Here is a 26,500-nt window from a genome sequence, read left to right as displayed (position 1 = left end):
CAGCCAGTGGAGTAATGGCAATAAAGGGTTGGAGCGGGATCAATGCTGAGTGTATTTCTTTGCACCAGCGGGACTGGCTTTAATAATAAAAGAATTGATCCATTAAGCTGAACCTAATTCTTTGCCAAAACGGTGGAGGTCCACCATTTCTGCAGATGGTTATGTGGAGAATTGCAATATTTCACGGAATAACAAGCAGTTATTGAAAATGAAATAGGCTCATTAAATTAATAATGATTTTTAAATACTTTTTTTTCTCCTTTGTACTTTTTCTCTGCTTTCCTCCTCAGGCTGAGGTGTGTGTATGTGTGTGTGTATTTGTTTGCTTTCGCACTTCACTGACCAGCTAGAGAGTAGCTCTATAGTCACTCTGTGCAGTGCAGTTTCATTTTATTTTTAGACATCAACCAACTGCCTTGAGGGGGGGAGTCTTAACTCCATTTTTTTATACAGTGTTGCTTCTCTCTGGCTTACAGTAGGTAAACAACTAATGAGCTTGATCTTCAGCAACCTTTATTAATCCATGTACTGTGTGAATGACCCCAGGCTTTCACATGCTTCAGCCACAAAATCAATCTGTTGTTTTCAAGTTTAGTGTCAGTTGCTTTGAATACCACGAATAGCAAGATTGTTGTGGTAACAAACACCATCCTATCTCATACACACACAAAAAAATGTATTATAACTATATATAACGAATTATTCCAAGATAAATAAAGGGTGAGTTAACATAGTTTGAATATACATGTATCCCTCTATATCTCTAATACATTACATTTAGACACGTCTGTTATAGACCAACCCGTCCGTTATCGAAAAATAACAGACGTGCGAACGTTGGGGAGCCCAGTTGAAATGAATGGAGCATTCGGCCGATGACGTCACACCATATAATAAACATGAATAACACGCTGTAACTTTATCTTTATGTTTGTGTCTTGAACCCAAGCAAAGGACTTGACAAACATGACTGACACCAAAGCTAATGTGAGGTAAAGGTGAGCCCTATCGAGTCTGAGGTGATAATTAAGTGCTTGGGTCAGATTCATAAATAGTGTTACCTCTTAGCATAATTGTGAGTTGCCTCACCACTCTCCTCCCAACTGCTTTTACATGTTAATTATCAAATCAGCTTAATGCCTGGATTGTGAAAGTGTCCACAATTAATATGCTGGTGTACTAAACAGCTGTTGAGAAGCCTTGGGTCAACAAACAGCATACTTGAGAGCAATGCGTTGAAGTGGGACATTAGGTCAGGGTGAAATGTACAAAACAATCCCAAGAAAAGTTTTTAAATGCTGCTGGAGAGGAGAGGTCAAGGGCAGTGAGCTACTTGGGGAAGGATGACAGAAATATACACCAACAACACATGATTGGCTAAATTATAAATGTATGCATTGTCTCATAACTGACCTATGACTTTAATGTAGAGCTATGCAGAGGTGCGAACATAATGCACCCATTGTTTTGACACCTCAGTGAGTGTGTGTGTGTGTGTGTGTGTGTGTGTGTGTGTGTGTGTGTGTGTGTGTGTGTGTGTGTGTGTGTGTGTGTGTGTGTGTGTGTGTGTGTGTGTGTGTGTGTGTGCACATAAACTCAAGTAGCCATATTTTTCTTTCAGCTATAACACTAAGCCAGATGTAATTTGCATTGCAGTGAGGTGTGGACCATAGTTTTAGTGCCAACGCTATATGCTTCTCTGATTTGGTGGACAGGGTAGCACTGCCTTTGTTGTAAGTAGCATGAAATGGTGAAAAATACAATTCGACACCAAACAAGAGACCTTACACTATAGCAACACCTGAGAGAAATCCTCTTACACCCAGCTAGATCGAACAGTCATGCAGTACAACTGACACACAGACGCACGAGCACAAGAACACACACACACCTACACACACACACACACACACACACACACACACACACACACACGCACGCACGCACTTTTAGTGTCTGTGTGTGTACTCTTGACTGGGTCTCCTGTTGAAACTCAACAGTGCAGATATTGATCTCGTCCTAAGCCTCCACTGGTCTGATCAAACCCCTGTCCTCTAAGATATTTACCCTCCGAGGTATTCCCCCTTTCCCCCCTGCCTGCAGTAGCCCAAGCTCCCAACATGACACACACACACACACACACACACACACACACACACACACACACACACACACACACACACACACACACACACACACACACACAAGAGGGGAGGAGGAAGAAGAGAAAAAAGTCAATTATACACAACTTGCATGGTTTCCCCCTAAGGGTTGGAATTCACCCTTTCTAATCCGATCAATTGTGGTGTCTGACAGAAGGCTGGATTCCGAGCTATCTCTGAAGTCCTGTAATCCAGGCTAAGACTTCGCACTCAGTGCGCTCACCTCCGTGTGGATTGGAAGGAAGCGCAGTGTTCGGTCCAGTGTGCGCGATACGCCAAATTACCCCTAATGTACCTCACACAACCCCCCCCCCACACACACACACACACACACACACACAGAACAGTCAAAACACACACACTTTTGGCAAGTGTGAGTGGGTGTCAATAAGGGGGATTGGAGTGGAGGGGTAAGGTGTGGGCAGAACAAGCAGTAGCAGCAGCTAAGACAGACGTTGATAAGGAAGACTTGCAAACTCCTGTCCAGCCTTTCGGCGCAAATTACCCAACACAGAAACATCGCCGCTGAAAACGGCAGGGAAGCCAGACAACACAGACACAAAAAAACACAGACCACTAAGTGCCGGACCGTCTATCTGCTTCGACAATTTGTTGGCCCGAAGCTCCGCATCCACTGACTGCGCTGGCAGACCCGGTTTCCAAACAATGCCTAATCTTCTAACTATTTGGCAGCGGATAAAATGGCGGTGGATGTAACCACTGGATGGGAGGAGGGTGGCGGTGACGGTGCTGGTGGTGGTGATGGTGGCTCCAGCCATAAGGGCCGAGCAGGCCAGCTGCCCAGTCGTGTCACAGAACAGAGCACACAAGCTCAATGAGCGGGAACAGTGAGTGAGAGCCGGGGCCGGCTTTTAACTTCCTTTGACATATTGTGCCTCGTGTACAGTCTGAGTGGCTCCATAAAAAGGGAGGGAGTAGGGATGGTGGAAGTGGGGAGAGAGGGGTGTTGGGGTATAGCCTAATATCCACCAGCGCCAGGAGCCAGGCCAAATAGCTGACACGCACGGTTTCCCTGGTCAGCTCTGCTGCTGCTGCCTCTGCTGCTGCTGCTGCTGGAGTTTGCTCCGTCTCATTGCTCCAGTCACTCAGCTGACGGGGAGATGTGGGCTCTTGAACTTCAGGCTTAATGCAAAGAGCAGCAGGCCTGAGGAGGGTCCATTGAAGGCAGCGAGAATCGCATCACATCACTGTACTGGCCATTTGGGACGCTGAGGTCACAGAGAAGGCTATGGGATGAGACTTTAAAAGTCTATATTAGAAATACACATGTGGCACAATATGCTTTGGTTGCAAGAAAATACAGCAGACTGTGGTGGACAACAATAGAATAGAATGGAATGGAATGGAATGGAATAGAATAGAATAGAATAGAATAGAATAGAATAGAATAGAATAGAATAGAATAGAATAGAAAAGAATATGCGCAATTTGGTAGCTGGAAAATATTCAATCTTACTATAAATCAATTTGTCCATGAAGTATAATAAATTGTGTGGTTAATGAGAAAGAAATATTTGATTTTAGTAATGTGTGTTTTTTGAAATAAGCCAAGTAATAAAACCAATCAACTGAAATCCAATGCAGATAAAAAAAAATATATATCAAGTAAATTGAAAAAGCTGACTATATGCTTCCTTGCCTACGTGTCAAACACGAAGCACACCATTCTCCTCCATTAGACGCCACATAAACAGACATGTAAAATCAAAGCCCTTATTTCCTGCAGTTGTTAACCACTGAATTCAGATCTCCATCGCCACTCCTGCAGAACAATATGAGCCTATTCTTATTCAGATGCATGCATATAGTGGAGGAAGGCGGAGAGGGGAAACGAGAGAGCCACTAAACTGGGCACCCCTGCCTGCCTCGCTTCAAAGGAATATGTGCAAGAGAGAGAGAGAGAGAGAGAGAGAGAGAGAGAGAGAGAGAGAGAGAGAGAGAGAGAGAGAGAGAGAGAGAGAGAGAAACTGAGAGAGAGATGGAAAAAAGAAAAGGAGAGGGAAAAGGATGAGGGAGGCTGAGAGAGACAGAGAGGCAGAGAGAGGCAGAACTAGAGACATAGAGGCAGAGAGAGAGAGAGAAAGAGAGAGAGAGAGAGAGAGAGAGAGAGAGAGAGAGAGAGAGAGAGAGAGAGAGGCAGAGAGGTAGAGAGGCAGAGAAGCAGAGAGGGGAGGAAAAAAGGGAGCAGGACCCACACAACGCAGTTCCAGCCAATTGCATTCCAGAGAAGTGACCACGGCCAGCGATAAACAATGCACAATAGATCATACAGCTCAAACGCAGGGAGCTAGCGGAGGAAGGCAGACCATGAGAAGGATGGCAGCAAGAGAAAAGCAGTGCCCCTGCTAGTAGTCGACAACACACAATTGTTTCAGATTTTGATTTCTAACAGAAAAAAAGGAAAAGATGGGGGGAAAAAATGTTACCAGCCCCTGTCCGTGGTCTCAACCATCTGCATAGAGCCGGGACAGACTGTATTTTCTCTTCGTACATGGGGTTGCCGGTCTCATCTTCTTCCTTCCTCTCTCTGTCTCTGTCTCTGTCTCTCTCTCTCTCTCTTTCTCTCTCTCTCTCTCTCTCTCTCTCTCTCTCTCTCACACACACACACACACACACACACACACACACACACACACACACACACACACACACACACACACACACACACACACACACACTCACACACACACACACACACACAACAATCCAGAGCCGCAGCAAAATCGCCTTAAATTGTTCCTCTCTCCACTGCAAACAAAAAAAGGCATTTAACACTCACCCATGCAGTGTGCAGGGACTGAAAGCTTTCAGGCATTCTTGCACGGCACCAGGCAGCACGCGCCCAGATATACCTCCACGCCGATATGTAAACAGCCCACTAAGATTTCTTTGTTTGGATTTTTGAAGCCGCAAAGGTTTGATTTTTTTTTCTTTCATTGCAGCTGCTGGCTCTCACAGCTTTGAAGCAGGTGGATGACAAAACATCAATCTCTCTAGGCACAATGTCTAGCATGCACAGTTGACACGCTCCTTTACGAGCAATATATTATCACAAACTCCAACACAGTCCTCGTGGCTGTCTCGGCAAATATTTGCTTAAAGGGGAGCTTTGCAACAAAGCTGAATGCATAAGCATTTTTTTCTTCTTCTTCTTCCTCTTTTACTTGTGCGCAATAAGCAATAAGGTGGTGTTTGTAACACACCATTTTTTAATTAGATTGATGTTTCTATTTGGAATTACAAATAGCAACAGAACAAAGAGTCGTGCTGTGTTACCTCAGCAAAATATGACAAAAGTGTATGTAAATGAACACGGAGGAGTGTGTCTTATTATTGGCTGCTTGGGTTCATTAAGGTACCACTCACAGCATTGTGATATTGACAGAAATAATTGTAGCATTTTTTGTCACCCTTATCCAACCCCATTTAACACAAACACACACACACACACAAATTGTGTGTGTGTGTGTGTGTGTGTGTGTGTGTGTGTGTGTGTGTGTGTGTGTGTGTGTGTGTGTGTGTGTGTGTGTGTGTGTGTGTGACTAGACACAGTATGACAGCACAAGTTATACAGTCAAGGCAACAAATGCATTGGATCTAATAACAGTGGCTACAGGTAATTCACACCACCTGCAATATAAAAATAGAAACAGCAGGTGACAAAAGTCATTGCGCCTATGGACTGTGTGTTATATATTGAAGACCAGGCGCAACACCTGTTATGGCTAAAGAGCTGCAATAGGTTACTGTCCACAGGGCTACTGCCAGGCAATTTATTGTGGTGAAAAGAGTTAAGCATATTATGGTCATCAGAAGTAAAAGCTAAAGCCTCCAAAACTATTCCAGTCTTTTCATAAATCTTAGATGCCCAAATGGCTGCACACAGCACACATGTATGCTGATTTGCAAATCCTATGCATATTTATCAAAGGCAACAACTTACAGGCCTAGCTTTTTCGCAGGTTATTTGAAACAATACTTACACGCCATGTAAGTCAGGAAAGAAACTGAGCATTTTCTATGACTGTCTGTAGCATACCTTACCCTACCTTGCAAGCCACACGATAATGCATAAAATATCTGCATGGCTTACATAACAATTCCTAAATGTCAAACGAAATGGTCAAGTATGTCGTTACATAAATAACTGTAGGAAACGTATTACTTACTGTTTAGAATTGCAGAAAAAAACATGATGTGGAAAAACTCTCTCCAGTTTGACGTATTGGTGACGTAGACCAGAAACAAAACTTCGCGGGAAAAGGAGGCGACACGAGACACACGCGGAAGCAAAACAAAATCAAAACATTATGGAGTTGTTGTCGTCTGTGAAGCTGTTACAAACAGAGTTATTATAGGCTACTAAACATCTGTTACTAAAATCGAGTATATGCAAGCACCGCAAACGATAAAGAAAAACTTACCAGCCGTTGAAGAAAATAAACATGCGGAAGTAGATCTTTGCTATGCTTGCTTACAAGAAAGAAGCTACGCTACCTTGTCAAAATAGCTAACGTGCAGCCCTACTACTGTATTTATGGCACTTTGCAGTAATATTGAACAATAACATAGTATACAGTACTCATTTGCACGGCAGCTTAATTACACGAAGATGACGGAGAGAGAGATGATGACAGAGAGCCCGCTGTTGCTACCTCTCAATAAGGAGAAAACGGTGTTTGATGGGTTTATCACGGTGCAGGTTGGTAACATGTCTACTCACTAGTTAAATGCATGTAATAACATCACTTCTGAATCTCTATTCAAACACTTACCATTGGCATAACAGCATGCACAGCTGAGGCTCAGGAATAAGTGGGACATGATTGTAACAGAAGGGGGCATAGAATGGTTTACAGGACTGATGTCATTGAGGCATCCTACTGTCTGTCAAAAAGATTGATGCCACACTAGCACTGTATTCACTGAAACAATCTCTTATACAGGAGAGGGATTTCAGAATAAGGATAACACTTCCACTTGACCACCAACTGAAAAAGGCAAAGTATGTGTGGTGTTTTCTCTCAGTCTTTATGCATTTTATCCCTGCTTGATATGAAATGTGAGGGTAACTGAATAACTTAATTCCTTTTCTCTTTTGAATGACTTCATTTACTCTTCTCTTTTGTGTATTGGTCATATATAGGATATTACATTGCATTTGCTATGTTATCAAAGGGCAACATTTATACAGCCACATTCTAGCTTTATTACTCTAATATGAATGTGCTTTAGCACAAAATAGCTTATATTGTATACAGTAGAGTAGACCTACTAAGTAGTTCAAAGTGTGCACTGACATTTCTCTCTCACTTCCTGTATACAGACTGCATTGCTGCTGGCAACTCCAAAGGCTATTGAGTGGTTATCAGCACATTCTAAAACAGGTATATCAGTGCATGATTACAGTATGGCCTGCATCATTCACCACCTTACTCCAACACCCCCTTTGTTCTTTCTTTCTTTTCTTCCTTTCGTAACTTTTCCTAACAATCCATTCCAAATAGGCCAGATTGTCTTTCTCAGAATTGGCCGTTGCCGTTTCACAAGATTTCTCCAGCAGGTTCACTGATGCTTTTCATTATTTATAGTTTTATTATTATTTCCCCCTCCCAATGGCTTAATTAACTTCTCTTTGATTTTTTTTCTTTTGTTGTTTGTTACCTATCCCTTTGGGGTATTAGTACTAGATTTATATTTCACCCAGGGCCCTAAAGTTCATTATTTTTATGCACATGAAAGATTATTAATAATTAACACACATGGCTACCTGCATTAATCAAAATGCTGACGTTTAGTCTGACTGAAGTGGCTACTTGGTCTTGCCTTTGAAAAATCATGCACCGGCAGGCCACTGTTGCCTGTGGAATGGCGATGGTCAGATATGTATCTCGTCTGCGTGTCTGTCCATCTGTCTATGGTTCTATTTAGCTGTCTGTCTAAATTTTATCTTTTTCAGAGGCTGCATCATGCCCCAGACCTAGTGAGCTTTATTGTGGAACTGAAAACCGTGTTGGTAAGACTATTTTCATTCTTTTTTTCACTATGAAACTGTGAGTATTTTATAATTGTCGGAAGTATTTTGCCAAGCCAGTCCGACTAAGACATACTTAAACACAGAACATTTCAAGTGATATAGCTCTACAGTCTCACACATGGTGAGAAAGTAAGTTCTAGTTTTGTAAGAAAATAATTTCTCTCTCTCTCTCTCTCTCTCTCTCTCTCTCTCTCTCTCTCTCTCTCGCGCTCTCTCTCTCTCTCTCTCGCTTTCACTTGCTCTCTCATTTTCTATTTTTTTGGGCACAGGAGTTGGCAATGAAGAGCAGACCAGACTGTCAGACCATGCCACCCCCACAGTACTATTCCCAGCTGATGGCAGAGATGCAGGGCCTGGGATGGGATAAGTATGTCAGCTTTCATCTGCTGTTCTCTTCACCACCAGCAGCAGCAGCCCCAATCGCTCCTTGTCAGACCATCCGCACAAGCGCCGCCCGCCAGATATCCTTTAAAGCTACACCGTCGCCATCATCATGATCCGTGAATTAATATCCTATGACGCTATCGCGTTTGATTCCTAATGTCCACATTAGGTTTACCTTAAAGACACGAGAGTTAAACGCACAGAAAAAGAATGAAAAATCCCCAGCAGGAACGTCTTGTTAATAAATCAGTCTGACAGCTGATTTATTTTTTATTAATTAAATGTACGTTTAAATCAGGTTCGTTTCAACAGCTCGCCTTCTGGTTTGTGACAGAGTGAGAGCTACTGTTAATACAGCTCGTGTCAGACAATGATGAATTTGGCCAGGACTTCAGCTGCCTTCTCATTTCCCACCTCTCTATTAATGGCCAGAGATATAATTATGATATTAGCTAAATGCAAATTGTTCTAATTGGAGGCCCACTCTCAAGTTTAATGGGGGAATTTTTTGAGGTTTCAGGGGGAGGAGGATGGGGAAATAGAGGGAGGAAAAATCTGAAAGAAAGAATGAAAAAAAAAAACCCAAGGTGAACATTTTTGGCGCATCTGAATTGCGGTCAGAAGCATTATGCAGCGGTTCTATCTGTAAATGCACTTGAGATTAATTAAGATTCTTAATTGGTATTGGTGTTAATAGCCTCAAGTTTGACATAATCCTGGGCCGTGATTGGCTAAATTAAGGGAAACTGCCGCAGAACCTGGTCATTTTAATGAGTTTCGCTTGCCTTGAAGATGTCACGTCCGGTGTTAATTACACAGGCCATGCTGGTCAAGTCTTTTTCTCCACCCATCCATCTACCCATCTCTCGCTCTCTCTCTCTCTCTCTCTCTCTCTCTCTCTCTCTCTCTCTCTCTCTCTCTCTCTCTCTCTCTCTCTCTCTCTCTCGTCCCCTCACTTAGCCCTGAAATACTGAAATAGAGGCAAAGAGTGAGACATTAAGTGAAATTATAGACTATCAAGCACATGTGACGTGGACTCCTCTTGTCCATCACAAGGCCCATTCCCCCACTCTTCCACCCACCCACCCCCATCCCCTTTCGCTTTTCAGTTTGACCAGAAGCTTATCACAGAGAAAAAGCATAGCCAGAGAATCTCTGTCATAATGCTTCTATTCTTGTGACATGATCGTTGCGTCGAAATGAGCTCTTTAAGCATCAAATACAGTGTCCTGTTGCGAGGCATCCTTCCTTTTTCCATGTTGATTTATTTATTTATTTACTTTCATTCATTCATTTATTTATTTATATCTCGTATGCGGTAAAGGCGACAGCGACCCCCCTCTAGTTATCTTTAACACCCTGCTGGGATAATGACCCCAGCCGAGCGCCGCCATTGGTTATCACCTCGACTATCTCCATCTCTATTGGTTGTCACCTGGGCTATCTCCATCTCTATTGGTTATCACGTAGGCTATCGGCATCTTCGTCAGGACCGCATTTGTATTTCAAAGCGCATAAACACGTTTAGCATCTATGAGTGGCAAATAGAATTGACTACTTTCTAGCCCTTCGTAGCTAATAAAAAAAATATATATATGCAAAAAACAGAAACGACAAGTATACAGGACATAATCCATAACAACATTGGTGCTATTTTTTATTTTTTATTTTTTTGTGGTCTCATCATCTTTCTGTATTGTGCTTTCATCTGTGTTTGTATACACACACACCAGCAGGCAGAGAGAAACACACACACACACACACACACACACACACACACACTCACAAACACGCATTCTCTCCGCCCGCGCACAGGACACAGGCACGCGTGCACACACAAACACATGCCAAATGTTCTCGCTTCCATTTATAAGCAGTGCTGATTTTGTAGTTGCAAATGTAATGCTCTCATCAATCCTCCCAGCACGACATCAAGCTGTCAAGCTGTTTCAATCATCTGGAGTGAATGCCAGCATGGCTTGATACTGTTGCATGGAATCCCGTTAGAATACAGAATGCCGGAATACAGAATAGAGCAGAGCCGACCGACCGACAGCGTTCGGGGGGGGAGGGGTGTGGGGTGTGGAATATACCGGCCCAGTGGAGATGGTTTTAGAATCCATGTTATGGTTCTTTTATTATAATGTGATGTAATGCTGTGGATTTTCACCATTTTATGTTTGTTTTGTTTATTTATTTTTGGGGAGGTTAAATACAGAGACGTCCATTGTTGCAGTAATAGGGCATGAAGAGGGAGATTGGGGAGCCTTTGCTTGCTGCAGACTTGAATAGAAGTGGGTGAGGTATGAGTGGGCATGTAGAGAGAAACGTAGCATAGAGTTCAAGGCTGTGTGTGTGTGTGTGTGTGTGTGTGTGTGTGTGTGTGTGTGTGTGTGTGAGAGTGTGAGAGAGAGAGAGAGAGAGAGAGAGAGAGAGAGAGAGAGAGAGAGAGAGAGAGAGAAAGAAAGAGGGAGAGAGAGAAGGAGAAACTGACTGACTGGGTGATTAAGTGAGTGCATATGATGGAGTGAGTGAATGAGTGAGTGAATGATTAAGAACAAGAGAGACTCGCAGTGGGAGCAAGCCAGATCGAGAGAATGACTGAGTGGGTGGGTGAGTGAGTGAGTGAATGACTAAAAGGTAGTGAGAGAAGGAGGGAGGGAGGTGTAGAGAGAGAGAGAGAGAGAGAGAGAGAGGTGTAGAGAGAGAGTTGTAGAGAGAGAGTGAGAGTGAGGGAGGGGGCAACTCCGCTTGAGAGTGAAAGTGAACCAGCCAGTCGGCAGGCAGCAAGATGAGAAGGAAGGAAGGAAGGAAGGATGGAGAGAGCAGGACACACACACGCACACACGCATGCACATCCAGCAGACGCAAATACAAAGACCAACGCTTTTACATGAGAAGGATGGTGAGAGTGAGCGGGGAGTAGTGTAGTAAGTAAGCCAGCTTGAGAGGATGAAGCAAGCAAGCCAGGAGAGAAAAGAAGGGATGCAGAGAGAGCGAGAGATGAAAGAGGGCAGAGAAGTGAGAGAAGTGCTTGGTACCAAACCAGCTTCCCTGAGCTGAGCTGAGTTGGATTGACTGAGCGAGTGAGTAGGTGTGTGTATGTGTGAGCGAGTGAGGTAGGGAGTGAGAGCATATCTATTTCAGTATGAATCATTAAAAGGTGTTGAGAAGTGCTGAGCTGTGTTGGGCGCCCGTGTCAGGGAGTTTTATGTGCACGTAAGTGCAGCGTGACAGAAAAAAGGGCCCCGCGCTCGCACGGCACCGCGGCGGTGGCAAGTGGCGACACGTACGCACACACTGACCACGACAACACACACACACACACACACACACACACACACACACACACACACACACACACACACACACACACACACACACACACACACACACACCTCCATCTCCGTGCGTCTCGTAAATAAGAAGCAGAAATACAGCCGTCTCCAGAGGCTCGGTCGAACATTAGCACACGTAAATCATAACAGGGCTACAGGAGAGCGGTAGCTGTCAAGCCGAGCCAAGCCAAGACAAGTGTGTGTGTGTGCGTGCGTGCGTGCGTGCGTGCGTGCGTGCGTGCGCACGCGTGTGTGTGTGTGTGTGGGGGGGTATAGTGGTATATTGTATTGTAGTAGTATATTGTCTCTCAATCAGGTTAAACCACTCACAGTGATGTGGGACACTTACATTTAGAACCCATGATGAAAATTCTCTTTAGCACCCAGCATGTTGCCCTTTTTGTTCTACTGCAACTTACATAAATTGGTGGCGTATTAAAAACGGTCTGGGGTTTTCTGGGTTGACAGCCCATTTTATGACTCTCATACACTGGTCTCCCAATAACTTAACAAAAATTTAAAACATTCATTTCAAATTCAATTAAAGTGTGTAAAATGGGGTGTGCCAGAAAAGTCAAATGTATGGCAAAAGCGTTTGTAAATTTAGATTATCCTGCACAATCTTGCAAATACAAACTGTTGAAAAGCAGTGACATACCTCTGGGGTATGTTCACTCGTTCATCATTCTTTGTCATCGTCAGTTACGTATGTGGTGACATGACGAACATGTTTGAAGGCTTTCTTTTCGAAAAAAGTAATACACACTGTATGTGTATTTCGTCCTTGTCCTTGTATGACATGCAGGGATTGTGGAAGGGAATAGTATGTGTAAGTATTGATTTCTTTCTCTCTCTTTCTCTCTCTCTCTCTCTCTCTCTCTCTCTCTCTCTCTCTCTCTCTCTCTCTCTCTCTCTCTCCTCAGGTTGCTGTTCATTGACCCAGACTTCCGCTCTCTGAAGCTTCAAGGAGAGGACTCAGCCGGCCGCATCCACGTCCTCATAGTCAAGCTGAAGCCCAAGGTGAATGGGAAAAGTCCTCCTCTTCTTATAACTGTTAAAGGTGCACTGTGTAGGATGGTAGTCAGCGGAGGTATTGCAGCTATGCTGCTAATCAAAACTGCTGCCTATATTGCCAAAATCATTACTAATATTTACTAAGTAATAAACTAATATTTACTAGTGCGACCAAAGTACAGGAAGTTTTGCAGATAAAAATGTATATTTCTGGAAATTCAAAATGGCGGTCATGGAGAGGATCCCCCTTTACATGAAAAGTGCCGTTTTCTCAGTCATAATGAATACTTAAAATGTGATGGTGGTGGTAGGTATTCGTGAAAATGATTGCATTTGTGAATGACCAGCATGGATTCTGGAAATAAGAGTTTTAGGCCAGATGTTAGTGTATGTTGTCCGGGGTCAGAATGGTTTGTCCCCCAAGAAGGTGCAGTTGTTATTAAAAGTGTGATTTTAAGGCAATGCGAGATTGGAAATACAGAGGCTTGGGTTTCAGCCTCTACTTGACTCTTGGGCTCGTGAGCCAGGGCCAGCTTGACCTGTGTACTACATTCACAGTAACACCTTCTATAACAGTCTTTGTTATTAAAGGAGAATTCCTACCAATTTCAACATGAAGTTGTATCTCCATTGCAAGAGAATGCCCAGGATCTCGGATGAATCTGAATCTCTGCACGTTGAAATTGGATGGAATTCTCATTTTTAAGCACTACAACTACCACATCTATTATCTTTTCTAAAGATGGGGGAGATGGGTGTTCTTTGTTATTAGTGCTAGGTATCATTTGCCATTTTCTGGTGCCTTACGGGTGTTCTATGAGAAGTAGCGTTGTACAGTGACTGGGCCAGGAATGGATTGCAAAAAAAATAAGTTAACCATGTGGTAGTGCTGTAGATCAGTGGTGGCGCGTGGGCCAGATCCGGCCCAGGTACGGCAAACATTTGGCCCGCCATGAGATTGGAACAAATGAAAATATACATGTATGCTATCTGTGGCCATACGGTCGGGCGATTTGTTTGTCCCTCAGCCTCATTTGCAGTACATAATTTGGCTCTTGGGGGAAAATAATTGGAGACCACTGGTGTAGATGGTAACTATTACTTATTATTAGTAGTACATATACTTATTTACTGTTTCAGGTGTGGCATTTTTTCCTCCTACTTGCATTGAGGTTGACTCACAAATATTTATGTTGATATACTATATCCTTGATTTTTTTTAGCACTGTAGTCAGTCTCTAGACCAGCTTTGGTGTCACAGCCTTGAAATATGAACTCGTGCCACTTTGAATAATTTGATATCTAAGCTGATGGAAGACGACTCTCTCAAAACGAGGTCACACACACACACACACACACACAGACACACACACACACACACACACACACACTCCTCCATTTGCCATCCACAGATAAAAGTAGATGAGCAGTGCAGCTTTTTTTTTTGGAGATGCCAGGTTGAGATTTGCTTCTGCCAGGCAGCATATGTGTGCGGGGCACCCCAGAAGTAGAGGGAAGGAGTGCAGATAAGGAGTGGGTGTGATGTGGCCTAACACGATTAGAGCATGTGTGTGCATACGCATGGTGTGTGTGTGTGTGTGTGTGTGTCCGAGAGAGTGTGTGTGTGTGTGTCCACGTGCGCCAAGTGTCCATGCGTGCATCTGTGTGTGTTAGCCAGCCTGCCTGCCTGCCTGCCTGCCTGGCTGCCTGTTTGCCCAGCCCCCAAGTGAACAGTGGCCTGCAGCGTGCAGAAAGCCACGGTACGGTACGGCACGGTACAGTGACACCTCAATCACTCCACTGGGCCCTGAGCTGGGGTTAGGCAAGTCAGCTGTGCAAGGTTGGCACGTGGGTGGGTGGGTTGGCACTAAGTTGCGTGTGTGTGTGTGTGTGTGTGTGTGTGTGTGTGTGTGTGTGTGTGTGTGTGTGTGTGTGTGTGTGTGTGTGTGTGTGTGTGTGTGTGTGTGTGGCAGTGCCAGCGATGCCAGCTCTGAGGCGGGCGAGCACAGTGCGTGGTCCTGATGGGATTCAGCGTGGCGTAAGGATTCCCCCCTGTGCTCACCTGCCCACGCTGCCTGCTGCGTGGGGGATGGGGTTGGTTTGAGCTGGGGTGGGGTGGGGTGGGCAGGAGATGGGAGGGGTAAAAATAGAGCTGCTGCCCTGGTGCCACAGCTGCTGCCCCCCAACGCACATCTCGTACACACACACACACACACACACACACCTTGTGGATAAGCACACACACACACACACACATCTTGTTCACACACACCACTCACAAGCATTCTCTCTCTCTCTCTCTCTCTCTCTCTCTCTCTCTTTCTCTCTCTCAAGCATTCTCTCTCTCTCTCTCTCTCTCTCTCTCTCTCTCTTTCTCTCTCTTAAGCATTCTCTCTCTCTCTCTCTCTCTCTTCTCTGTCTCTCACTCTGTACCTACCCCCCCATTCTCTCTCTCTCTCTCTCTCTCTCTCTCTCTCTCTCTCTGTCTCTCTATCTCTCTCTCTCTCTCTCTCTCTCTGTCTCTCTCTCTCTCTCTCTCTCTCTCTCTCTCTCTCTCTCTCTCTCTCCTCTGCTGTATTGCGTGTTGCAGGAGGCTGGCCAGGTGGGTGGCTCGTCAGGTCAGGGTGAGGCTGGGTGCAGACAGGATTAGAGATGAGGCAGCGGTCATGGAAATGGGCTGCAGGCGGTGTGTGTGTGTGTGTGTGTGTGTGTGTGTGTGTGTGTGTGTGTGTGTGTGTGTGTGTGTGTGTGTGTGTGTGTGTGTGTGTGTGTGTGTGAAAGAGAGGTGTGTGTGTGTGTGTGTGTGTGTGTGTGTGTGTGTGTGTGTGTGTGTGTGTGTGTGTGTGTGTGTGTGTGTGTGTGTGTGTGTGTGTGTGTGTGTGTGTGTGTGTGTGTGTGACTGTACGGTCGTGTACACGTGTATGTTGGTGTACGTGAGAGTAGAGTTTACATTTGGGAGATTTCAGGTCACCCTCACAGGTAGACATACAAGTAGAATTGCAAATATTGTGCAATATCAAACCGTCTCTTAAAAGGGTCCCAGTCTATCCTTCATTCTTAAAATATCTAAAATACATACTTCTTGTATACTAAATACCTTTAAGACATTAAAAAGATTAGATTTTTTGCTATTTTACTCGAGTAGCATTATATTTTGGGCAGAAAGAAATGCCTGGACCTCTGTGTTCGGGCTGATGATGTCACAGTGACCTCCTCCACTCTAGCGGGACTCATAAAAACTAGGGTACTTCGTCCGGACGTGCCTACATCACTAGTGATGCGCGTCCTCGTTGCCGAACTGCAGTGGGCACTGCACTGGGACTCACTAGTTTCAGGCCATTTCAAACAAGCGATTTAGGGTTAGGTTTAGGTTTAGGGTTAGGGTTAGGTTTAGGTTTAGGGTTAAGATTAGGGATGGTATGGATGATTGTCATGGCGATGAATCAAACGTCGCCGGCAACAAGGACGTGCATCGCTATTGTGACGTAGGCACGTAATACTGCCTCCGGACGAAACAACCTAGAATTTCATGGTCCCCCACTCTAGCAGACAGAAGTTTCACAGGTGCAGGTGGCAGAGCGCATCCTGACCAACTGCCAGTTTTTAAAATTTGAATTTGAATCTTAGAATGTGGATGATAGAATCCTCCCCTGGACTTGCCTGTATTATCAACTGCCATAGAACCTGTCCACTGAGCCATGGCATTTTTTTTGTTTTTTGCTTTCAGTAATTCTCACAATAGAAGGCAAGCACATATTTTGGATTTTCTGCGGGAATACAGTCTAAATCATAACAACAATAATAAAAAATAATAATGATGATAATATTACAGTATACTGTACATTGTCATTTTTAATCATGTCTTTTTTATCCTCTGAGACCTTAACAAGGACTGAAAAAGCATTGATAATAAATGTGGAGATACTCTGTTTAGGTGAAAATGAATTCTTCTGAATCACAAGGATGTTTTATAAGTAGATGTCATGCAAAGTCAGTGTTTCGTAGGCAAAAAGTGTAAAGTAAGATAAGTAGAAATGTAAAATTAAATGCAAAGCAAAATGTGATGACAAATATATACGTGAGCTTTTGAGACATTTCTTTATGTCTGTTGGCTGATATGTTGCAGTACCCAGAGGAAGCTCCTGAGTGCATAGCTGACCTCCCCGTCCCATTCGTCCTCACCTGGACACCACAGGTAACCCAGCATCCTCTACCTCGGCCTCCCTCTCTCGACCCACACTTCTCTCCCTGCACCCTTCTCTCTCCCTTCAACCTTCAGCCTTCCCTTGTTCTGTGTTTCCATCTGTCCTCCCATCCCTGCACCTTATACCTCACCCTTCCATTCTCCCCTGAACCTTTTTTCTATCCTTTCTTCACCCGTCCTCTCTTCCCTCGGCACCTATTCCAACCTCCTCTGCATCCCTCGACCAGCCTCCCCTCCACCTCCCTCCTCAACCCTTCTCTCAGCACCTATTCCAACCTTCCCTCCCTCCCTCCATCTCTCCTCCACCCAGGGAAGCCGAAAAGCAGGGGACAAAGGGGTCAGTTGTACAGACACTGGGAAGGGGGTGCGGGGAGAATTGTATCCTCATTACAATGTATGTATTGAGTAGGGGGTCCTTTCAGACGACTTTGTCCTGGGCCCTGCATAAGCTATCAGCGGTCCTCCTTCCACCCTCCAGCTTCCCTCCGCCCTGCGTTTTCCTCACTGGCTCTCTCCTGCCCTTTGGCTCGCTCCTTAATCACCCGCTACTACTGGGCACGCTCCGTACGTGCGTACTGATGAGCTTTTGCATCGCCATGACAGTTGCTCTGTTACGCTCAGTGCAGCCATCGAGAGCGGTGAGTGTGCAAAAGGGTGACGATGATAAAAAGGCGCTGTGAAATTTGTTCCATGCGGCAGCAGTTTTCAGGTTTCATGTCTCGCCCTTGGATGAACAACTTGCAACAGCAGTCCAGAAAAACCCAACCTTACTTCTCTTCTTTTGAATGTGTGAGATGGTTCCTAGATTAGTGAAAGTGATTGAAACTGTATGATGTTTGACTTTTGTTTAATGAAACGGAGCAGCAAAGCACTTACCAAATTTGAATTCAGTGGAATAAAATTGTTTGAGAGTTATGTGGAACGCACTGGGTATTTCTCAAAGTGAAGTGTCCTAGCCTTGCTAGGACGAGCAGCGACCATTTTTTGTGGATTTCATTTCACCAAAGAGTATCCAATAACAAGTCCTAAGTGTAATTCATAATTGGATACTCCTGGCGAAAATGGCCATTACTCGTCCTAGCTAGACTAGGACATTTCACTTTGAGAAATACCCACTTACTGAAACTAACACAAACATTTGGATGGATATTGTAATTAAAGGTAGCCTGATAAACCAGACTAAATTTGAGATTGGATGTATAATTTAGTCTGGCCCCGATGAACGATACATCCAAAGATTGTTGATGAGAACAACCCGTTGTCTTTGAAGCCGTGTCTGTGCCTATAGGCCAACGCTCTGACCAATCAGCGTTTTATAGCATGACGGTAAAACGGCGAAAAAGTCCTTCTTAAAAAACACGTTTCAACGAAAACCTCAAGTCTAATTCTTCCATAACTGACGTCAAACGAGAGCTGTTCAATCATTCTTGTTTTTGTGCTTTCCCCAGCATCGCAAGCTTCGTCGTAAATCCCTCAAAACCCCGCCCACTTTGATTCAAAACAAATATCTGCGTTGTGATTGGTTTGCCAGATTCAGGACAAGGTGGCAGACCACTTTGACGGATTGAGGCTAAACCAGTCGCAGGCCAAACATTTTTGCCGCCAGCGGGTGGCGCTAGTTTAGTAGGCTAAATTAAAGGCATATTTAAAGAGATTCTGGAAATAAGCTCATTTGACACATCTCCTTTATTTAAATTAGTTAGAGTTTTACCTTTCTTCTGTTCTTTCAGCCATTCTCATAGTCTATTGATGCTCCTCCTAGTTACAAGCTAGCAATTATCGTTGAATCTTATGGTTCCCGCTAGCTGCTAGCTGGACCCATTAGATTCAATGATGCTAGCTTGGAGGTAAAATGTGCACTGCCAGTCTCGGAAGTACTGGAAGTAAGCTTACAGGAGAAAGATAAAACTCACTTACCTCAAGGGGACGTGTAAAATGAACTTACTTCCAGAACTGGCACAGTATCTCTTTAAGGATACTGTAATTCGCCTTTGGCTAAGCCCCGCCCTCTTTAGTTACAGTTGCTAGGTCGGACAGATAAACTTTCAATGCTGAGATATCAACGTGATTTATGCAGTGACTGCAAATTGCAGCAGTTATTCACTCATAATAAATAAAAAAAACGCATTCATAGTATTGTGAATATAAGTATTTAATTTCTGAACGGTCATGCGATGCATCACAGCTGTTATGGGCTCTTCTATGGGTATCGATATTTGTAACCAGCACCATGGTAAGCTGAGCTCGCATATCTTTTGAGCCCTGACTCAAACTTGCTAGACGAAAACGAAATCACACAACTTAATGGCTGTAGTCATCTTCAAAGCTACCACAGCAATGTGTAACATTAACGTTTGGCGTTTATATCTTCAGTAGCTTAACAAAGTCACGTCCATCAGCTGCTAGTCAAAACACTCCTGCCGTGACCGATAGTTAACTTTGCTAGCGGTGTTTCTTCATTAATTAGGTCAGAAATCCAAAATCCTACTCTGAAACAGGTTCGTGGTTTGCTTACAACCTTACTGAAAAGAGACATAAATGAGATGGTGTCATGATCGGAGCACACAAAGTATGTTTTTGATCCGTGTGCTTTCTAGTCGAGTGTGAGGCTGCCGAGACCCTTCAAGGCAGACTATTCAGCTGCTAGTAATATTAGTCCGGTTTTAGGTAAAGAGGAAAGTGATTACCACCTGTTACATCGCGGGGAAACTTGCACATTTGTCACAAATACCCCAGGCACAATTTCCAATCATATTTTAATAATAATACGACAGTATCTCGCTAACTACTTGAAAACATGCGATTTCAGCATTGAGTTCAATGGAGCGCTGTCAAAACTGTCCGAGGTTTGTCCGAGGTCGTCCTTTTGCTGCGCTGTGATTGGTCAAAAACCACTTTAGGGCGGGCCTTAGCCAAAGGTGAATTGTCAGGCAGAGTTGAGATATTGGTACAGAGTTGCCACCACATTCTGTTGCTGCTCTTGTCAATTCAACTGACCACACACAAAAATGATTGTATCCAAAAAAAAATTTTTTTTGCTTTTCTGTTTTCCATATCAGAGTGCCCTGGCAGTATCCAAGTTAAGTACTGTAACTTAGTGTGAGTGAGTGTTTGCCATGTGTATGGACTTTGAGGGGTCTTGTTTTGGGGTCAGGCTTTTGGAGAGCTTTCTCTGTGTGTACAGTATGTTCCGCGTACATCTGTTGTGTGTACGAGTGTGGGTGCAAGGTGTTTTTTGAAACTCATGTTTGGGTGCGTTTGTTTTTGTATGGCATCTGTTGAACATGAGAGTGTGTGTGTGTGTGTGTGTGTGTGTGTGTGTGTGTGTGTGTGTGTGTGTGTGTGTGTGTGTGTGTGTGTGTGTGTGTGTGTGTGTGTGTGTGTGTGTGTGTGTGTGTGGCTACTGCTGCTGCTGGTCTATGCCTGAGGGGTGTCTGTGGACATGGTGTGGACACATGGCAGGCTGGCGGATGATAGCAGCGCTGTGAGAGGGGAGTGTGGAGTCGTCCGTCTGTCAGCCGCCATCCTGCTGGGCCACTGATGTCCTGAAGCAAGCAAGCACTCACTCCCAACCACCTCCCCACCTAGTACCTCTACACACACACACACACACACACACACACACACACACACACACACACACACACACACACACACACACACACACACACACACACACAGACACACACACACACACACACACACACACACACACACACACACACTCTGTACACCTACCAAACTCCCTCCCACACATACACACACACACACACACACACACCTACCAAACTCCCTCCCACACACACACACCAACCAAACTCCCTCCCACACACACAGTCCCATGAGTAATTATTACCTGTCTCCTCACAGGGGCCAAGAATGCTGTGTGTGTGTGTGTGTGTGTGTGTGTGTGTGTGTGTGTGTGTGTGTGTGTGTGTGTGTGTGTGTGTGTGTGTGTGTGTGTGTGTGTGTGTGAAGTGAAGTGAGTTTAAATGCACTTACTGCACATGCATAGGTAGGACTGCAGATTTCTGGCTGGTAGGGTTACAACACAGTCCCCTTGTTCACTGAAGACTTTTGGGTTAAAGCCAAGTATGAGAGTTCAGATTGTCAACTTTTTTTACTTTCCTGATAAAATTGTGTGTGTGATTAGGTGTATTTTGTTGACCAGCTGTTGAATTTAAAGATGATTGTTCAAACTTTGAAAAGCAATAGACTTTTCTGGCCTGGATTTACACCTAAAAAGACTGCATTTGTCGTCAAAGAGAACAAACCAAGACAAGGACCAAAGGGTTGGCTATGGGGGGGAAAGCATTCCATTTTGAAGCTGATAAAAGACAATCAATCAGATCTGTGGAACAAGCATAGTATAAAGTACAACAACTTGGAATATCCTGGAAAAAAAGAAACTACTGAGCAACAGAGGTTGAAGATGTTGGTCAAGGAAAAACAACAAGGGTTGGTCACAGGTGACAGGAGCGAAAGGTTTAACTGGCCAAATCAATCACTTGACCTTAGCCTAGCTGAGTATGCCTTTCACCTCCTGAAGAAGACAGTGAAGGGAGAAACCCCTCGAAACAAACAAAAGAAACTAAACTAAAAGGAGATACAGTAGAACCCTGCAATAGCATCACACATGATTAATACAACGATTTGGTGATGTCTGAGGTAGTATGCTTAAGTTATCGCAAACAAGGGTTATTCCAACAAATATAATATTTTATTTATATATTCCAATACATTCGCTCAACTAAAAAACATCTAGATTTTAATAAAAGGAGATGAAAGCTGACATTCTGAACTTTTGTTTCATATTCAGCTTTTCGTCTCAAACCAAAATGTCTTCGGTGGACAACAAAAACAGGAGAATTTGTCTTGTTCTTCCGAAACGTTTGGAGGGGACAGTATGTAGTATGTAGTGCATGGTAGAAGATTATCTTATGGTTGTAGCTACTTGTGAGTGTGATTGTGTATCTTCGTACATACTGTGCTGTATTTATTTCGCCGCTTCGATGCTTGAGTGCGTGCATTCATGTATGCGTGTGTGATTGTGTTAATGTGTCTGTAAGTAAGTAATTAAGTGAGAGAGAGATAAAAAAAAGAGAGAGAGAGAGAGAGAGAGAGAGAGAGAGAGAGAGAGAGAGGGGAAGATGGATGTGTGGCGTGCCTGCATTAGATGGCTCGGTAGCAGCCAAGTCAGTCATCGGCTGCTTACCTGCTCTGGTCCACCGGTGCAGGTGTGTCCCAGCGTGAGCCGGTCCAGTCAGCCATCAGCTGAGCAGCCGCGGCCAGCACCCAGCCGCGAGGGAAGAGGGGAGAGGGAAGAGGGAAGGGCTGGCCGACGAGAGGGTGTGTGTGTGTGTGTGTGAGTGAGTGAGTGTGGGTGTGTGAGTGTGGGTGTGTGAGTGTGAGTGTGAGTGTGAGTGTGAGTGTGAGTGTGAGTGTGAGTGTGAGTGTGTGTGTGTGTGCGTGCGTGCGTGCGTGCGTGCGTGCGTGCGTGCGTGTGTGTGTGTGCGCGTGTGTGTGGATGATGGTGTGTTTGCGAGTGTAGGGGGTGTGGGAGTGTGTGGCTGTGGCTGTAGGGTGGAGGGGTGGGATTTGGAAAAAAAATCATGTCAAACTTTCCAAAATAATTACTCTCAAATCTCCACCAGTAAAGCAGTGATTTGGAAGCTGTATTCCCTTGCATACATTGATGAAATTCATTTTTTTAATTAATTTTTTTCGTCTGCTTTTCCTTCTTGAAGTTTGTAGGTGTCCTTCCCACAAGCATAGATTTGAGCTTTAATTATGAAATGGAAAATCAAACCATTTTGTATTGAGCATCCTTGTACTGTGTGTCAACTCCAGTTTTCAAAACTAAAGAAGGCAGACCTCAGTCGAACATGCCAGCAAAAACAAAAATGTTGATGTTCCACCAACATCCCGCACAGAAAAAACTAAGCAATCGTATTGATCATATTTTAAAAACCACAGTATAGTAGGCTTGATTTATTTTTTTCTCTCTGCTGCTTTAATGACTTCATGCATTCTTGGTGATTACGATAGGAGGCAGACTCTAATTAGGTGTTTTGCACAGCTAGGTAAGCAGACTTCCAAGCGCTTCTCAATTTGGGTTTTCGGGCTAGCTTCCAGCAGGAGCCTGTGTAACAAGCCTAGTCCCCCCCCCACAATTTTTTTTATTTACTTATTTATTTATTTTTCACTTGGACCATATATTTGTATAAAAGCATATCTGTAATCACGCGGCTGGCATTAATTGGAAAGTAATTGCGGCGTCTTTGCACCTGTGCAATGCTAAATGGTGTGCACTCCGCCGACTCGCCGACCCATCGGTTTTGGTTCATTTTGTTTTTTTATTTATTTATTTATTTTAATGTTGTCAGGGCGTTAGTTCTTTCCTTCCCGGTTTTAAGTGTGCCTGTGCGCGCGTGTGTGCGTGCATATGTACGTGCGTGCACGTGTGAGTTTATTTTTTACTGTTAAGATGCGATTAGCCCGCAGTGCCATATAAGAACACACACACACACACACACACACACACACTGGTCTGTCTAGTTAAGCTTTGGCTCAGTAAGAATTAGATACAAATAAATACAAGCTTTGTAAGAAATATTTTTAAGTTTAGCATAGACACCATTAATCTGCAGATCTAGAAGTTCCAGTTGTAGATTTAGACTTGGGCTGCATTTTTGTGATAGAACACTAGTGCAGCTTGCAGTCTTTTACAATACAATCTGACCATACAGTAGGAAATAGATTAGATAAAACAGTGATTGTCCTATGTCTTAATTCAACATGATATGGAATTTGGGCGCTAATTGATTAAAGTTCACCATCATACACATCCAGTAGTCATAGCCATGCACAATTTGAATTTGAATTTGAAATTGAATTTTATTAATATCAAAAGACTAATCACTGTCTGCTTCTAATGTATATTTCTTGGTCTGTCTAAAGGAAAGATTTCATTAAGACGTAAACACAAAGGCTGCCTTTATCCTTTGTGGTTTACTTGTGGCAGCTTTAAACCGATATCCTAGAGAGACTGGCTGAAAAAAATGTATAGAATAAAGTCTTCTCCCTCTATTGCTTAGTCTAGTGAAATGTGGTGGTATTGTATCTGGGCATGAAGTGATTAGAGACCCATCTCTCTCTCTCTCTCTCTCTCTCTCTCTCTCTCTCTCTCTCTCTCTCTCTCTCTCCCTCTCTCCCTTCTTCTTCCTGCCCGCCTGCAATCCATCCTTTATCTGCACATCTCTCTGCCTGTGGTTGCCGCTGGGTCAGGCGATACAGATGAGGCCGGTTCCCCTCTCCTCCTCCTCTAAAAATAAACTCTCTTCTGTGCTGCGGTGCACTGTACTGTGGTCTAGTGTGCTGTGCTGTGCACACTGCTCTGTGGTGTGGTGTGGTGTGGTGTGGTGTGGTGTGGTGTGGTGTGGTGTGGTGTGGTGTGTTACAGGGGCGTGTTACAGGGGCCAGGAGGGCCAAGAGCTGGCTGGACCCCCAGGCCAAACCTTTCAGGGCTGCGAGTCTTGATTAAAGGCATTCGACCCAGACCTGGGCAGCCACATGTGTGTGTGTGTGTGTGTGTGTGTGTGTGCGTGTGTGTGTGTGTGTGTGTGTGTGTGTGTGTGTGTGTGTGTGTGTGTGTGTGTGTGTGTGTGTGTGTGTGTGTGTGTGTGTGTGTGTGTGCGAGTTCGAGTGTGTGTGTCTTCAGATCTTCATACTGTCTTTTCACACACACACACACACACACACACACACACACACACACACACACACACACACACACACACACACACACACACACACACACACACACACAGATGCAGATAGCATGGCGTATAAAGCTGGGCGCGGCGCCATCGCTCTGTCAATCAGCGCTGGTGATTTATGGCCGGCACATACTTTAGCCATTAAAGCCTCACAGCTGAGGAAGAAGAAGAGGAGAGGAGTGGAGTGTTTGTTGAACTAAGACAGAGAGGGAGTGAGAGAGATGGGGAGAGAAAGGGAGTTAGAGAGAGAGAGAGAGAGAGAGAGAGAGAGAGAGAGAGAGAGAGAGAGAGAGAGATCGAAAGAGGTAGAGAGAGACATCAAGAGAAGGATGAGACCGGGAGAACCACAGAGAGGGAGGTGGGGTGCAGAGAGAGCAAGAGAGATGTGGAGGAGAGGTAGATGGAGAGGGATAGAAAGACGAATGAAGAGAGAGAGAGAGAGATGGTGAGAGGAGGATGGAGGATTGACCAGGCTTTTCTGTCTATCTGTTAGTGCCTGTCTGGCAGTCGCATAAAAAGAGACCATTGGCTTGAACTTATTTGTGTCTGGTAATTTTGTGTGCGTGTGTGTGCGCGCGTGTGTGTGTGTACGGTGGTAGTACTGGTTCTATTTTCCTCTCTTTTTCCCCTTTTTGGTGTTGTCAGATGTTTGACGGCCAGACAAAAGTGTTGACAGAGCTCCAATCAAAGGGAAGCATGCTTGTCTAGTGATGAGAAGCTGATGGGCCTATGGCACACACACACACACACACACACACACACACACACACACACACACACACACACACACACACACACACACACACACAGTCACAGAGCACTTTCAGATTTGCACCATTTATTTCCCTCTCTATATCAACCTCTGATACTTCCAAAATGTAGAGCAAAGACAGGCAGAAAGAGGAGGAGGAGGAGGAGGAGAAGGAGAAGCAGGAGGTGGGGGAGGATGGGGAGGAGGAAGATGGCTCTGAATGGGGTTTGGTGGGTTGGAGGGGAATGTCGAATCAGCTTCCATATGAGTAGAAACAGAAGCTATCCAGGTGGGAGGTGATATACCCAGTGACCCTGAGAATAGTTACACTTGGCATGTCTTGTTCAGCTCCCAATAAGTACGAGGGTCACCGATCACGTCACGTTTTTTTATTATTATTTTCGTTTCTTTCTTTCCTTCTTTCTTTCTTTCTTTCTTTATTTATTTATTTATTTATTTTTCTCTTTCTTTCTTTCTTTCTTTCTTTCTTTCTTTCTTTCTTTCTTTCTTTCTGACAACCATCTGGTTAATGTTTGTCATTTTTGGTTTTGTCAAAAGATGGACGGGAAAACGGTTACCATTGTTTTTATTGTATCACCAAGTCTTTACTTATTTCATTATTTATTTTGTAAAAGGTAATTAAGTTTGAAATACAGAAGTTTATTAATTAGGAGACTTGCCTGTTTGCTATGACCCTTGATGATACAAAACTGGTGGAAAAGCGTGGGCGTATTCGGTGACAGGAGTGATGCTTTGAGAAGAAAGGAATTGCTGTGTGTGTGTGTGTGTGTGTGTGTGTGTGTGTGTGTGT

The 26,500-nt window shown here is 44.2% G+C and overlaps 1 protein-coding gene across 1 annotated transcript in view; it reads left to right on the top strand.

Annotated features, from left to right (window-relative positions):
• The first annotated feature begins 6,471 nt into the window (after positions 1–6,471).
• fancl (FA complementation group L) overlaps positions 6,472–26,500 on the top strand; it is a 27,344-nt gene continuing 7,315 nt past the window's right edge. The window contains exons 1-7 of the mRNA XM_063192172.1: positions 6,472–6,885; positions 7,130–7,188; positions 7,510–7,570; positions 8,143–8,199; positions 8,490–8,587; positions 12,866–12,962; positions 17,083–17,151. Coding sequence (XP_063048242.1) covers positions 6,796–6,885; positions 7,130–7,188; positions 7,510–7,570; positions 8,143–8,199; positions 8,490–8,587; positions 12,866–12,962; positions 17,083–17,151 — 531 coding nt within the window. The 5' untranslated portion in view covers positions 6,472–6,795. The remainder of the gene's footprint in view (positions 6,886–7,129; positions 7,189–7,509; positions 7,571–8,142; positions 8,200–8,489; positions 8,588–12,865; positions 12,963–17,082; positions 17,152–26,500) is intronic.

Source organism: Engraulis encrasicolus, chromosome 24 (genome assembly GCF_034702125.1).
Source record: "Engraulis encrasicolus isolate BLACKSEA-1 chromosome 24, IST_EnEncr_1.0, whole genome shotgun sequence".
Taxonomy (NCBI): Eukaryota; Metazoa; Chordata; class Actinopteri; order Clupeiformes; family Engraulidae; genus Engraulis; species Engraulis encrasicolus.
This window is presented reverse-complemented; position numbering and strand designations above follow the sequence as displayed.